At 37.4% G+C, this 15,992-nt stretch overlaps 2 protein-coding genes across 2 annotated transcripts; both read right to left on the reverse strand.

The window, feature by feature from the left end:
* Positions 1-5,784: 5,784 nt before the first annotated feature.
* On the reverse strand, positions 5,785-6,399 carry LOC113330810. Its single transcript, XM_026577621.1, has one exon. The coding sequence runs from the start codon at positions 6,397-6,399 to the stop codon at positions 5,785-5,787; it is 615 nt and encodes a 204-aa protein (XP_026433406.1).
* An 846-nt stretch (positions 6,400-7,245) lies between these two features.
* Positions 7,246-8,201, reverse strand: LOC113330811. The gene is made up of 2 exons (XM_026577622.1): positions 8,155-8,201; positions 7,246-8,071 (listed from the first exon to the last, which is right to left on the reverse strand). The coding sequence occupies exons 1-2, from the start codon at positions 8,199-8,201 to the stop codon at positions 7,246-7,248; spliced, it is 873 nt and encodes a 290-aa protein (XP_026433407.1).
* Between the last annotated feature and the right edge of the window lie 7,791 nt (positions 8,202-15,992).

The raw sequence follows: 15,992 nt of genomic DNA on the forward strand, positions 1-15,992 counted from the left end.
CGTCAAAGTCGATCCCTTCAATCTGTGAATATCCTTGAGCGACAAGTTTAGCTTTTTTTCCTGACAATTATGCCAAATTCATCAGACTTGTTCTTAAATATCCATTTGGTAACAACAATATTTATATTGGGGGAACAAGGTACGAGTTTACATACATATTGCCTTTCTTCCTCACATCAAAGATAAAAATTTAGTCCATGGTGCTGAACATGATAGATGCAGGGACAGAATTTCGTAGAATGGTGTTGTCTTTGCTTTATGGGAAGAATCTCTTTTGCACCATTTCGTAGAATGGTGTTGTCTTTGCTTTATGGGAAGAATCTCTTTTGCACCTTAAAATGTGGTTGTGCACCAAGTGTATGCATCTCCAAGATCAGAGTAAGCCCTGCAAGTCACATGACGGTGATGCAATTTATGCTCCCCTTAATGGCAAGGATGCATCTTTCCTTATCCATGGAATTACTAAACCACTTGATGAGGTAAGTCATTGTGTTGATGAAGATATAACTGATGATGTTCATAGTATGTCATGTCTTGATGTTGACTTATTACATAAGGTTTTTCAAGCTCAGTTCCATACTATTAGACATATACCCATCAAATTTAGGCTAAGTTTTTCTAGGACTTTCAAACAAACAATGGACAAAGTTATACTTAATCCCTTAGATATTTCGATTAAATTGTTACTTTTCCCGATATGCATTCTGGGAAATTACACTCCTAAATGTAAGGATGAAGAGAGATCTGGTATGCGTAAGAGGTTACAAATTGCTTCTATAAATCAGGCCTTAGCTAAATGGCGTGACACAGATGGTTGTTCTTTCTTAATTCTGGATCTCTTGGCAGAGCATGATAATTATACTACGCATAGGGTTTTCACTCCTAAAGATAATCAAGTGGATATCAATATTAGACTTTATAGCAGGAAGTTAAGTCAGGGTTCATATACTGCTACTATTAGGGTGCTTACTTCCAATGGTGTTGATCCATTTTCTGATCAAACTTTGGCAGATTTGCAGTTTAAACATCCTTTTGCACCGCCGCCTACTTTGTCTGTTGCATCTAATGAGGTTGTTGCTGAAAATGTTAGTTCAGATATTGTTCTCAGCAGGATTAGAAGTTTTCCAAGGGTACCTTATGTGGCAGAGACGGACTCCATGCTCAGCATTTTCTCGATGCACTTAGTGGGACTGCTGCTGATGTCGCTGATGATATTCTAGCTTCCATTAATGCTGTTATTAATATCCTTTTAGCTGGTAATTGCCCTCCTCATCTTGTAATGTTTATCGCCAGTGCCCCTCTTACACATTTGCTTAAACCTGGTGACGGGATTAGACCTATTGCTGTGGGTACTATATGGAGAAGGTTAGTCTCTAAAGTTGCTGCCTTTACTGTAAGTAAATACATGACAAGTTATTTGAAAGACTTCCAATTCGGTGTAGGTGTACCATGTGGAGGGGAAGCTAAGACTACTCAGTTAATGGATGTTGTTCATCGGATACATGATCCACAGAGTGAATTGTTGCTGCTTCGAAACTGTGTAGGTTTGTCTAAACTTTACTTTAGTTTGCATACTATTGCTCCTTGTTATGTGCAAAATGCTCAGGATGTTTTTGATACATATTTGTCCAAATACATGAGGGAATTGGTGTCCGGTGATGGTCCAGGTTATGGTTTGTTACAACACAGGATTGTCTCTCTACCTATACGAGATGATGTCCTAGGGATCTATTCTATGTTTGATACTATACAGTATTGTTACTTAGCATCCTGTTCATAGAACTTACACCTGCATGAGAATATATTAAAAATTTCAGACTTTCCGGTAAAAGGCTTAGCATATCAAACTGCTTTTGACAATTTCCTTCAGGTTAGCGGTATTTCATCGCCACAATGTTGCAATCTCATTACTGCCCCCCATCCTATGCGTGCTTTGGCAGTTCAGTACTTTGCAAGTGTGACTAAAAAAATGCCGTCTGTTTTCAATATGTCAAGGCGAGATTTAGCATTGTGGCATCGCAATAAAACTCCACATGCACAGGATTATCTTCTTGCTTTCCAGCGGATGGACTTGGAGAGAAAATTGGGCCACGTCAGTTTTATGCAGTGCTTGGTTATAGAATTGGTATTACTTTGTTTGTTGTTAACAGTTCTTATCTTTACTGCAATAGGGATATGGATGTGTATGGTGATCATGCACTTCATTATGCTAGTGAAGTTGGTATTAATTTTATACATGATCTTGTTAGAGATACCTTCGCGGATATATGTTAATGTGTGAGTGTACCTTCTCGAGTTGAGGAATCTTTGGGGTTTCTTTCTCATGATGGTGGTGATACTAGGCCGGCTGACATTTTGGTTTACAATTAGGAGGAAGGGAACGATACGTGTTTTTATGTGACTGGGGTTACCCCTTTTGCTGGGGGTGGTGTGCAAGCTTTTACACCAGGTCTCGCCGTGACTAAAGCCGCTGAGTGCAAGAAGGTTAAGTACCTTGATGTATGTAGACCCAATGGTTATAATTTTGGTACCTTGGCTTTTACTACTTTATGTGAACTTGGTAGTGAAACTATTAAATTTTTGAAACGTTTGAAACACTACATAGCTAGACATGATGTAAATATTAATATTTTTATTAGAATTGGTTTAGTTATTCAAGAAGGTGTTGGATCCCAACTTGTTGTTAGGATCCCATCTAGGTTCTTGTAATAACTTTTTCTTTAATATTAATTAAATAGGCTTTTTTATTTTCTTTTTAAAAAAATAGACAAGAAAAATTCGTTGTATCATATTTTGGTTTGTTTTTAGTTTTGTTATTTCAATAAAGCTAATGGAAAGAAGGAATATCCATAATGAAGTTTCAAGCGACAAGGAATTAGAGGAAAGAATCACATAGTCAAGATTCTACGAAGTTCAAGAGTTATCATCAAGAGCTGAAGACCGAATACGAAGATGAATACAAGGATTGAAGACCGAAGACGTTTTTATGGATGCTGTGAGAGTGGTGCTAACTGCACTTCGAATGGATAACGAGGTAAGTAAGCATATCTCCACCTTCGTTAAGTGGTTGATTTCCTTTCATAGAGATCGTCAGGAAAAAAAAAGGTTTTTAAAATGAATAAAAGATGTGGGTTTTCAAAACAATTCGGAGGGTTTTTCCTTCCTACCATTCAACGTGTCGCATGATTATCTCTTCATTCCTACCTGGACATATGTGTGACCCATAAAAAAGATGTTTATTATTGAGAGCAACTTCATAAAACCCTTTATGGTGAGGTAGAGTCGAGACTTTCGATCACTCTCGAACATGAATTTCTTTCGATAAGGGATGGTTATTTCTCTCTCAACTTTTAAGGATGATATTGTGTTCATATTTATGTCTAACTTCTTATGACTAGTGTGCAGAATCCTTATGTCTTCTTAGCGCGTTGGATGCTATCATTTCGGAGAACTTGTAAGTTGGAAAAGTAAGTTTTGTGGGTACATCTCTAGTAAACCCTCACGAGACTTTAACACGTACTAAGTGTCACCTAGGGTCACCTAGGGGTTTAAAGGCTTGTTATACGTACTAAGTGTGACCGTAGCCTCGACGAAACGGAGTTGTATGTATGTTTTAGAATAAGTTTTGTTTGATTTGCTCGAGGACTAGGAAAGTCTAAGTGTGGGGGAATTTGATAGGTGTTGTAAAACACCTAGATTTATATCTATTTTTTATACTTTTTTTGCGAGTTTCTGGTAAATTATGTATATTATGTTTGCTTTTGAGTTTATTAGGTGCAATGGAGTCATTTGGAACGAAAAGGAAAAAAAGGTCGATTTACAGGCGGTATTTGGAGCAGGCTAGGTTGCACAAGAGGAGTTATGCAGGAAATTAAACTGTCAATCTTCTAGAAATGAAAATTGAACTGCGAGTTAAGTTGTTGGTTTTCTGAAACCGAAAAGCCATATATGGACCTGGTAGCCCATATCCAGCAGAGGCTGCCTTGAGTAATTCTTATTACTACACCACCCTAAACTTCAGAGATCCATCGGGCAATTATTGTTTCATCTGAAACTGAGAAAGAGAGGAGTACATAGATACGGCACCGTATTTTAGAGAGATCAAGAAATTGGAGATGTGGAAGATGATGATCGAGATGTTGTTTGATGTTGGCTAAAGAATCAATCGAGAGGAACAAGCTAGAGATGGGTGTTTATGCTGACATCTAGGGTTTGCAATCAGGGATTTGAAATTCGAGAATGAAAGAAGAGATTAAGCAGGGATTGATGGTGATATTGGGTTGTTAACAGAACAAGGAAACTTGGTTTCAACTAGAATTGGATTGAAGAGAAAAACGAGAAGGGAGATGATGTTGGTTCGTGAAATGAAGGAGAAGATGTTCATTAGGCGCTGGATTTGTGAGATTATGAGTTGGGTTTTGATTCTCGAAGTGATTGATTGAGAACTGGTGGGTTTGATTCGATTTGAAGGAGGCGGGATTTGATGCAATTGAAGTTAGTGACTATGTTTGAAGGGTTAAGAATATACAGGGAAGAACAAGCCACTGTTGTGAGTTAATTATATTCCGTAGAACTAGTATCTACTAGCCAGGGGATTCGTTAAAGCCAAATTCCTCAAAAAAAACCATAAAACCTGTTAATTCAATCACTTAGAAGAAAACCCCTAAACCCCTTCTACGAAATTCAAAAATCTAACAGTGGAAAAATAACACCCGTTATAAGGAAACCCTAATTTCAAAATCGAATCATCAAACCCGTCACATAAGAAGACCCAATTACAAAGACACAGAAGAACAAGAAGGAGAAGAAGACCCAAACCCTTCACAGACGAAAACCTAATCTCAATTACAATTTCAAACACGAAGTCTTAATTTCAAATACTACACCATAAAATCAAAAACTACGAACCCTTCACAGACGAAAACCAAAGCTGCAATCCCTAAAACCAAAACCTAAAACAAAAGCTACGCCGTGAAGTGTGAATCTACAATATCTTCATAAAAGAAAACCCCAGTCTTAATTTTATTGAGACAAGAAATTAAAACAAATACAAAATGAAAACATAACAGAAAAAATAAATAAAACTGATAATGAACCTAACAAAATTTTCTCTTGTCTCATTTTTTCTTCTTTTTTTTTTTAGTTTTTTTTGGACAAGAGACCTAGCATAATGATAACCATGTCCCATTTTTTTTTTTTTTTGAGACAAGAGAAATTAAAATACAAATTAACAAATAAGATAAAATAAAAAATGCAAGTACAAAGGTCATGGTGTAAGTACTTTACCGCTTGATTCTTCACAACTTGTAAGAAATTCTGCTCCTTGTCTTGTTGCTTTACTTGAATCTAAAATCTGCTCATTTCTGTATTGTTGCTTGTAAACCTGGAATGTCTTTAACTTTCCTTCGAATTTGTGATGCTCCTCTGGTTGTTGAGGATGGTGTTTCTATGGACCTGTTGGTGTAGAGAGAGATAAAGAGGATGGTGCTAACTGCGAACAAGATTACAAGTGGTATGTAAGTTAGAAATTCGATGTCACCATCATGAATGATAAAATAGCACTCAAGAGATCAAAGTTGTGCTTCTATTGGTGGGAGGTTGGGTATCTCACCATTGTACCCGGAATTAACGTACGGTGACACACACTCTAAAAGCACATATTTAGACACGTATAAAGAATTGAAGGTCGGTACCTCATATGATGTAACAATAGATTTTTTTTTACTCGGTCAAATAAAATTAAAAAAAGCAAAAAAATGTACAAGGACTAGGTCTTCCTAATGACTAGTCGTGAGGCCACTCACAGAAAAACCTAATTAAAGCGATAATAAACCCTTCCAGTCCATTCCACAGATGGAATAAAACCTGGCCTACCCTCATAAAACTCAAAAATATCCTCAGCCAGCAAAAAGGATTCTTGGCCGAGGCATCGGCTGAGAAATTAACCTGCCTATAGTTATGAATATAACGAACTTTGATGTAGTAATACTTCGCAATTTTCCACTTCTGCACCAGCTGCCAAGGCAGCTCACCCTTTTGAAAAGCTTGTATGCAACTCTTCGAGTCAGAACGAATGTAAATATTCTGCATATTCCATCTCTTAGACACAATCGCACTATAAATAATCGCACATACTTCCGCATAGAAATTGGTTTTCCAACCAAGGACAACACAAAGAACACCAAGCACCTCCGAACTTGCATCATGGAAAACAACACCTGAACCATCTTGGCCTGGGTTTCCGAAAGATGCACCATCACAACAGATCATAATTTCATCTTGATTAAGAGGAGTCCAACTAATCTCAATTGGGGTAGACGTTTTGCATGATCTATGCCACACCTTGAAATAATTCAGAATGCGTAACTCCTCTAAAGTATTATACATGTGGCCCTTCATTCTAATTGAATTATCACGAATTACCTAATAAACTCTCCCTTTAAAACCAAGCCATTGAACTGCCATATTATCAAAATAAGACTTATTGAATAACTTCCATAACTCCGTGACAATTGCAAGATTTGCAACTAACCACATGTCATTTATGATTCTGCTTCGGCCCTTAGCAGCCTTATACGAGTCCACCAGGTCTTCACTTGGTTGCAGCTTGGAAATTCCATCCACCAATCCCAAATCCTCCTAGCAACTCTGCAATGCCAAGTGATGTGGCTAAGAGTTCACAACTTTTCCTGCATAAGCGGAACATAGTAGGCATGCTCCTACCTGTCTTCTTAATAATATTGTCTTCACTAGCACAAAATTGCTTGGCCCAAATCTTCCAGTATTGCACACTCAAGGTAGGGTGCACAACCTGTCTAGTAAACAGATTTGCACAAGGCACAACTTCTGCCGGCATCTTAAGAGCGGCCTTAGCCGACTTAACTGAAAAACGCCTTTGCTATCTAAATCCCAAATTTTATAATCCTCTCCACCACCAATAACAGGCAAATTTTCAACATCGATATTACAACGAATCATCAAATATTTTTTTTTAGGAATAACCCAAATACCATCAAAAATGATATCACTTACTTTAGCCTTAAAATCATTAGGGCCTTTGGAAGTGATGCCAAGTCTTAGCGCAATAGAAAAGTCACCACACCAATTATAAAAAAATAGGGAAGTATTAGCACCATTACCTATAATTGAGTGTGTATGCTTCTGCACAAAATTATAAAACAAGTGAATTCCAGGAAAAACCAAAGAACCCAACTTATAATTTATCAGATTGCCATTGACCTTAAATTATTTGGCCCTCAAAAATATGGCCCAAATCTTGTTTGAATCCCGAATAGAAATCCAAAGCTTCATTAGCATAACCCTATTAACATCATTTAACTTCTTAATTCCAAGACCACCTTTACGCTTTGAGAGACATAGATCATCATATAGAACCGTAAAATATTTACGTTTCTCAGCATCACCGGACCAAAGAAAATTTCTAATGGCCCTTTCAACTTGCTTAATAACCGTGCATGTCCATTTGTAAACATCCATAGAATGAATAACATAGCTAGAAATCACCGACTTAATTAGCACAAGCCTCGCCTGAAATGATAAAAGTTTACCTTTCCAGCCAGCCATCTTTTCCATAATCTTCTCAACAACTTTGCGAACATGAATATGCCGAACAATACCAGGATTCAGTTGAATACCTAAGTATTTATCCGGAAACATAGCTCTCTCCATACCCAAATAGTTAGAAATAGAAATAGCACGAAAAATTCTACCACCTCCAAAATAAAACTTGCTATTTGCATAGTTTACGCACTGGCCAAACGCATGTTCATACAATACAAGCATATTCTTCAAATTTTGCAAACTATGAAGATTACCTCTGTAGAATATAAGGATATCATCCGCAAAAAGAAAGTATGTAGGCGCCACACCTTTTTTACTAACCATAACATTCATACTATGATTTGCAAACAACTTGGAAAGATTGCGACTTAAAACATCTTCAATAAGAACAAAGATCAGAGGTGAGAAAGGATCAACTTGACGCAGACCTCTAGTAATACTGAAATAACCTTCAGGGAAGCCATTAATCATGACAGCAATCCGAGATGATCTAAGGATATTAAGAAACCACATGCACCAAGAATCAGAAAATACATATTGACGAAAGACTTCAGCTATGAAATCCCAACTTACCGTATCAAAATCTTGAGCAATATCCAGTTTGAGGCCAACATTCCCATGCTTCCTTTCCGTATTGATCTCATTGATCAATCAGACACCAAAACTATATTCTCATGTATGTTTCTACCCTTCATAAACGCCACTTGATCCTCAGAGATCATCTTATTTAGCACAGTACTAAGCCTGGTAGCCATAATCTTAGTAATGATCTTGAAGAAAAAATTACTCAAGCCAATTGGCCTATAATCTTTAATAGCATCAGACTTGTTATTTTTTGGAATAAGAACAATAAAACTAGAGTTAATGCCATTGGGAATTTTATGCATAGACCACAGTTTGCAATGGCATTAAAGAGATCTCTAGAAATAATATCCCAACACTGTCTATAGAAAGAACCCGTGAATCCATCTGGGCTAGGCGCAGAATCAACTCCCAAGTCAAAAACCGCCACTCTAACTTCCTACAAAGATGGAATAACATCCATATAAGCACTCTCATCAACTGAAATGCTCCCATGTTCAATATCAAATAAAACTGGATCAATATGAACGTCACCACCATTGAACTTGGCCTGATAATGATTAACAATGAAATCCTTTATCTAATCCTGCAAAAACAAAGTAGTATCGTTAGAAACCTTAAGCTCTGAGATGGTATTATGACTTCTCCTCATGCGGATGCTATTATGAAAGAAACGAGTATTTTGGTCACCATCCTCCAATCAAGTTACTCTCGACTTCATCTTAAGAATAATTGCCAACTCCGTTCTCACATCATCAACAACCTTTTTGGCATCCGCAACCTTTAGAAATTGAAACTCATCAGCCGGATCATAATCAAGAAGATCACTCTCAGTTTCAAGTCAGCCTGCTTCAAGCGAAATTGTACATCTCCAAAAATAGTTCTATTCCAAATCTTCAACACCTCCTTTAATCTCTTCAGCTTAGAAGTAAAAACAAAAGGGGGCGCACCATTAAGATCCAAATTCCAGTTCTCCTCAACCAACTGCATAAAACCTGGATGGGAAAGCCACATCTTCTGAATTCGAAAAGGAAATCTAGTCGGCCTTGGATTTCAAAAGCAAACCCAAAAAGGGGAGAATGATCTGAACAAACCCTAGACAAGGCCTTGCATCTCCAGTTCGCATATTTATATACCAAGCATCATTAACAACCGCTCTATCATGTTTAGAGACAATTCTTTGAACTCCACTTCTACAATTAGACCAAGTATATTTTTTACCAATAGTATCAGCCTCAACCAAACCATTGTCATAAATCCAGCTACGAAACTCATTCATATAAACCTCTTTGATCGGCCTTCCACCCTTCTTTTCCTCCAAGCGTAAAACGCAATTAAAATATCCCAACACCAACCAAGGAATATATATAAAACCTAAACCCAATTGACGCCAAAGCCTCTTTCTTTCCACCGGATTATAAGAAGCATGAACAGCCGTAATGAAATCCCCCGCAAAATTCACAGTAATTGCTTGCTTTGAAGTAGATAAAATATCATGCCTCAACAGAGTATTCCTCCATCAAATCCAAATATTACCTTTTTCTCCATAAACCTCATTTGTAATAACATATTCACAAAAATCAACCAATTTGAGCGACCTAACAAAACGTGCAGTACAAAAAACATGCGGCTTTGCAATGCATATTACGTCAAGTTTGTGCAAGAAAGAAAGATCATTCAACTTGGCTCTTGCACCATCCTTAGCCAAGCCTTGAGCGTTACAATAAAAGACACGCATTATTTAACCACGCTCCTTTAAGGGCTTGCCGAACCCTTATCATCCTCTTTGCGCGTCTGACTTCTACCTATTCTAACAACTTGGCCATCATCCTCAACCGGCTTGGCACCAGGTTGGATTTTATTCTTTGGCGCGGTTTTAACAGCGCCCTTATTAGCCAAATTATCCAACTTCTTCTTCTCAGCTAACTCTCTTTTAAGTTTTTCTTCCTCATCCTTAGCGGCACTCCGTTCCAAATTTTCAGCTTCAGTCTCTACGTTACTAGTACTAGCAGATTGCAAGGAATCTGGCGGCTTTTCCTTAATAGGCAATGCATCAGCTTCAATGCTTTCATCTTCGTCTTCACTATCTTCAATACCAGTTTCAAACATATAGATAGTCTCCACTATAGGGGATCACAATTCTAATAATGAATTCAGTATGCACCTCATTTCCCACTGGCATGGTTAAACCTAACTTTAACTCTCATACAAGCAAGAAACCCGATTACGCTCTCTGTCATCTTTAAGTTCAGTCACTCTTGTGAGAATTTCGATGTAACCTTGACGACATGTATACTATGTGACTCTAAACTAACTACAAGGTGGAGTTTTCATGCACTAATTTACAAAAAAGTTGAAAAATCATGCAAAATTTACAATGCAAATACTTAACCACTCCCCCATACTTGAACTTTACATTGTCCTCAATGTAAATTGAATCGTCCAAAGAAAGTCAAGGTGGGAAATCTTATAATGATATGCGACAAGAAATCAGAAAAAAATAAAAACAAGACAAGAAAAAACTAAAAACAAGAGAATAAATATTCATCCCATGGGTTTCCTCCCATGTAGCGCTTGGTTTAAAGTCGTCATCCCGACTTGCAAGAAGAAATCCCCATACACCAATAATCTGAAAAGTTGGGGATCCTTCCATTTAACCTGTTTTGCAAATACTCGCTTCACACAAATATTAGTACAAGAAAACAAAAGTGAAGCTATCTCCCCATATAAGTTTCCCCCACACTTATTCTTTTCTACACTTGGAAGTGTATAAGGAACATAGAAATCAGGAACTTCTATGGTTTCTTCTTTGAAAACATTCATAGTATGAGAATCAAATGTTTCTAATGGAGGATATCGAGAAACAAAGTCATTTAACAATATTCTCGAAGCACATATATTCAATCCAATAAGAGGTAAAGGAGAAGTATTAATAGGCATAGGGTTAGACAAACCTTGCAACTCTTGTGTTATGGTATCCTCTTCATCCTTAAAGAATTCAAGTGAATTACTTACCTCTTGTACATCGTGGTCCTCTATCAAACCTTGTAACCATTCTTCGTCCGTTTTTGCCTCAACCAAAGTCTCGACATAAACATCATCATTACAATCATGTGCAAGCTCAATCGGGTCTTCCACAACATTACTTAATTCGGTCACATTCTCAACATACTCCTCTTCGTCTTCATTTTCAGAATCACCAAAATCAGAATCGTCGTCGGTTTCCCAATCTTTATCACGACGTCGATTAAGTTCCATACGAAAGGTCCTACTAATTTCATCGACAAGATCTTACGAGGCTCCAACATCTTCCAACTTGTATAATTTCTGTGCAAGTTTTCTAACGTTCACACGCTTACCACCAACGCTATAATAGGTTCTCTTTCCCATGACTCTTCCCTTTGAATGGGTGAAAGATCATAACTACGATCTAGAGTCGGGTAAGAAAAAGTGTTGAAGAAATTGGTTTGTGAAATGTTACCTTTGTCACGGTCAAGTTGGTCTAGTCCATTTATATCATTCATACATCTCGGATAATGCCAATTGGAAGTAGAATTGTCCCACCTAGGTGCTTGACTTACATACCCATTACAAGGTTGTCGTTGGTATGTATGAAAATCACCATAAGCTCTTGGATATTGATCGTAGACAATAAATTGGTTCCGACTGTATCCTGTAGATGGTGGGAAATCGTCATAGTGTTGAGGAGGTTGAAAACCGTATCCATTGCTCCAGTATGCTCCTTCCATGTGACAATAAGTACATGAAACAAGAGTTCTCAAAACTACGTCAAAACTAGAAAATAATAAAAACTAAAAATAAGAAACCAAAAACAAGTAACAACCGCGCCGTCTCCCCGGAAACGGCGCCAAAATTTGATCGCTGTCGTATGCGTAAAAAATATTATTACTTTCTCACTACTCAAAATATAAAATATAGCAAGGGCAAGAAAGGATCATTCCCAATCCAAAATTTGATCGCTGTCGTATGCATCAAAAATATTATTACTTTCTCACTACTCAAAATATAAAATATAGCAAGGGCAAAAAAGGATCGTTCCCACGGAGAGGTCTAGGTTGTCGTTTGTTTCGATTTCTTATATAAACAAAGGGGGGATTTTTCTTATTTTATGTAAAGGAAATTAAACTAAAAGCAAACAAAGCAAAGCAAGCATGTAAATATGTGAAGATATTGGTTAAGGATTTAATTTTCAATTACAAATATGTTTTCGACACAATAACTAGAATTGATATTTTAATCTCAACTTTTATCAAAGGCCCTAGGATACCTTGATTGCAAGTTTATCCCGCAAATCTTCTCTTGTCATCAACAAACACATTAAAAGATGCGAATATGAATTCTATCTTAGAGAAAAATCTAACGTGTAAAAGCATTAATCAAGTTTAATTCCCTAGATGCATTAAGTTCTATGAAATCAGGCCAATCAAAGCAATCAAACGTGTAAAAGCACTAATACGATTTAACAAAGATTATGATCCACTTGTGACTACTAGGATGCATCACTACAAAAAATATTTACAATTATGGTACTTGTAATCAGGAATTATCAATTTTGCGTATAACAAATCCTAATCAAGCAATTGAGATGAAAACAAACTCAATCGATTCTAGACTCGACCAAACAGGAATTCAAATCATAAGACAATATCAACAGTGAATCATAAGCGATAAAGCATGGAGATAAAACTAATTTATTGCATAAAAATCATGTTTGGAATTCCAACTTATTCCTCAACCAAGAGAAAACTAGGTAAACATAATGGAGTTCATCGCAAGAATAAAGAGAAATCTATCATGTTGTAAACCCAAGAATAAAAGTAGAAGAAAAGATCCTTTCTCCAAAAAGGAGAGGTCTTCATTTTATATCTTTCTCCTGGTCCACCAATTTCCAAAACCCGTCCATACAAACTCTGCCAAAAACTATCCGCCTCTGACCAACTAACATTGTTAAGCCCAGTTAATATTTGGCTGTCAGTTCTAGAGAACCGACAGCCTAATTTTCTACTCAACTCGACTGTCAGTTTTGAGAACCTTAAAACTGATTCTTCACCTCCTTCCCTGTATAGTTTCCTTTCATTCATTCCATTCCTAACATTCATCTATTGCCGCTTAAAAATACACAACCCATTCGAGCTTCAATTTTCATTATCAAACTGCAAAACTACTGACCTGCAATTCCGTTCTTATCACATCCGCATTAGCCTGTAGCAACAACAATTTCGTCCATTGCATTTTCAATCCATCCATAACAACCTCACATCAATTGCTACACCATTTCTTCAATGGCACAAACTCCATCTCCTCGTTGCAATTAGTCCCCAATACATTCTCATCTCCATCGTGCCAATTCAGTCCCTCTGAGAATTGCCTTCATGACATACTTCTTCCACACTCCCTGCAAACTCAGACCTGCTCATACATTCAGCTTCCCAATCCTGCAAACTTCACAGCAACACACTTGCAGGCCATTTTCATTGTAATCCGCCTGACCTTCTTGTCTTCTCAAACCAAAACCACAACTCCAACATACATTCATTCCATTGATTCAGCTCCAGCTGCTCATCTACTTGCATTCGCAGCTGCACACTTCTTCACCACTTCCCTGTAATGCCACCTAACATACTTCTACTTGCAATTCAGACATCCAACAGGACCAACAAATACCTGCAACAAGGTTCTTTTACATTTATTTTAGCCAACTGAACCAACCCATTCTTCCTTAAACCTTGCAATCTTCAACTGAACAATGAACCTAAATTCCCATCTTACTCAGGCTCAAACCATACCTAAATTTCATTCTTGATTGCTTCAGAGTCCATCTACTTTTCTCAAATCTCTTCTGCAACTGCAACACACTCTCAAGCCTACAAAAATTATCCAAATCTTTCTTAAATTGAGTGCACCATCTCAAATCCACCAACACCTTCTTGTTTTTGACATCAACAGCACATATACCATAACCAAAATTTCCGCTTCACTGACTTTGTAAACTCAACTTCAACTACCACAGTATTGCCATCACCTGCCGTCTCCAAATCACCAGCAACGCCTTCATCTCACCTTACTCCATCAAATAGTGGCAGCAACATAACCTTATTCCTTGTTTTCTCATCACAACATAACCTTTAGGGTAGTGTAGTAATAAGAATTACTCAAGGCACCCTCTGCTGGATATGGGCTACCAGGTCCATATATGGCTTTTCGGTTTCAGAAAACCAACAGCCTAACTCTCAGTTCAATTGTCAGTTCTAGGAGATTGACAATTTAATTTCCTGCATAACTCCTCTTGTGCAACCTAGCCTGCTCCAAATACCTCCTGTAAATCGACCTTTTTTTCTTTTTCGTTCCAAATGACTCCATTGCACCTAATAAACTCAAAAGCAAACATAAGATACATAATTTACAAGAAACTCGCAAAGAAAGCATAAACAATAGATATAAATCTAGGTGTTTTACAACACCTATCAAATTCCCCCACACTTATACTTTGCTAGTCCTCGAGCAAATCAAACAAAACTTATTCTAAAGCATACATACAACTTCGTTTCGTCGAGGCTACGGTCACACTTAGTACCTATAACAAGCCTTTAAACCCCTAGGTGTCCCTAGTGGACGAGTTATAGTCTCGTGATATCAGCAATTATCATACAAACGACATGGGGGGATTCAAACGACGGTGCGCTTCCCTTGTAGGATTTGCACCGTCCTCCAAACGGATCTTGTGCATACAAACGGCAGGGCTTATACCCTTGATATCAGCAATTGTCCATCTTATGGCCGTCTTGTACTTTCTTAGAACCCTTAGAAGTTTTTGCTCCTGTAATTCACTAATCTCGCTAGAAACAATCACAGGTAAATCTTCCTTGTCACCCAAGTACAAGTACTTTAAGTGATCGGGAAGAGGTTTCAATTTTAACTTTGGAGATTTAACAATGGAAGGTACAAGCTTTTCATAACTGCATGGTAAAGAAATAAAAGAGATATTATGAGTTTCTAATCATCCTTGTAGTGAGTTAAGATCACCAAGGGCTTCATTGATTTCATTACCACACTCTACACCATTATCCATGGATGTAGTTAAAACGTTTTCCAAAGCATCACTACCGTTCAATTCAAACATTTGTTGTGCCAATGTATCCATCACATCAATGGAGAAACAAGAGTGGACATAACTAGGATATCTCATCATCTCAAAAATATTGAAACGTATTGTTTCTCCATCAAACTCCATAGTTAGTGTTCCCTTGTCCACATCAATAATGGTTTTTGCCGTTTTCATGAAGGAACGCCCAAGTAGCAATGGAAGAGACGAGTCAGGTGAACCTTCATTCATCTCTAACACACAAAAGTTAGCTGGAAATACAAGTTGATTAACCTGCACAAGAACATCAACAATACCCATTGGGTGGACATTAGAGCGATCGTCTAATAGCAACACAATTCTAGACTTTTTAAGAGGACCAAGATCAAGTGAATTATACATGGACGCAGGCATAACATTAACAGATGCACCTAAATCCAACATTGCTTTGTTAAATGTAGTGTTACCAATTATGACGGGAATGTCAAAGCTACCCGGATCCTTGCATTTCAATGGGAGTTTGTGTTGTAAGATTGCCTAAGCATTCTCCCCCACACTTAGCACTTCATTTCCTTTGAGATTTTTCTTATTGGTACACAAGTCCTTCAACACGTTTGCATACTTTGGAACTTTCTTAATAGCATTAGTGAGTGGTATGTTCACATGGATCTTTTTAAGAATGCCTAAAATCTCCTTTTCTAGTTCCTCTTTCTTGGACTTTGCAAAT

The sequence above is a fragment of the Papaver somniferum genome, unplaced genomic scaffold (genome assembly GCF_003573695.1).
Source record: "Papaver somniferum cultivar HN1 unplaced genomic scaffold, ASM357369v1 unplaced-scaffold_119, whole genome shotgun sequence".
Classification (NCBI taxonomy): domain Eukaryota; kingdom Viridiplantae; phylum Streptophyta; class Magnoliopsida; order Ranunculales; family Papaveraceae; genus Papaver; species Papaver somniferum.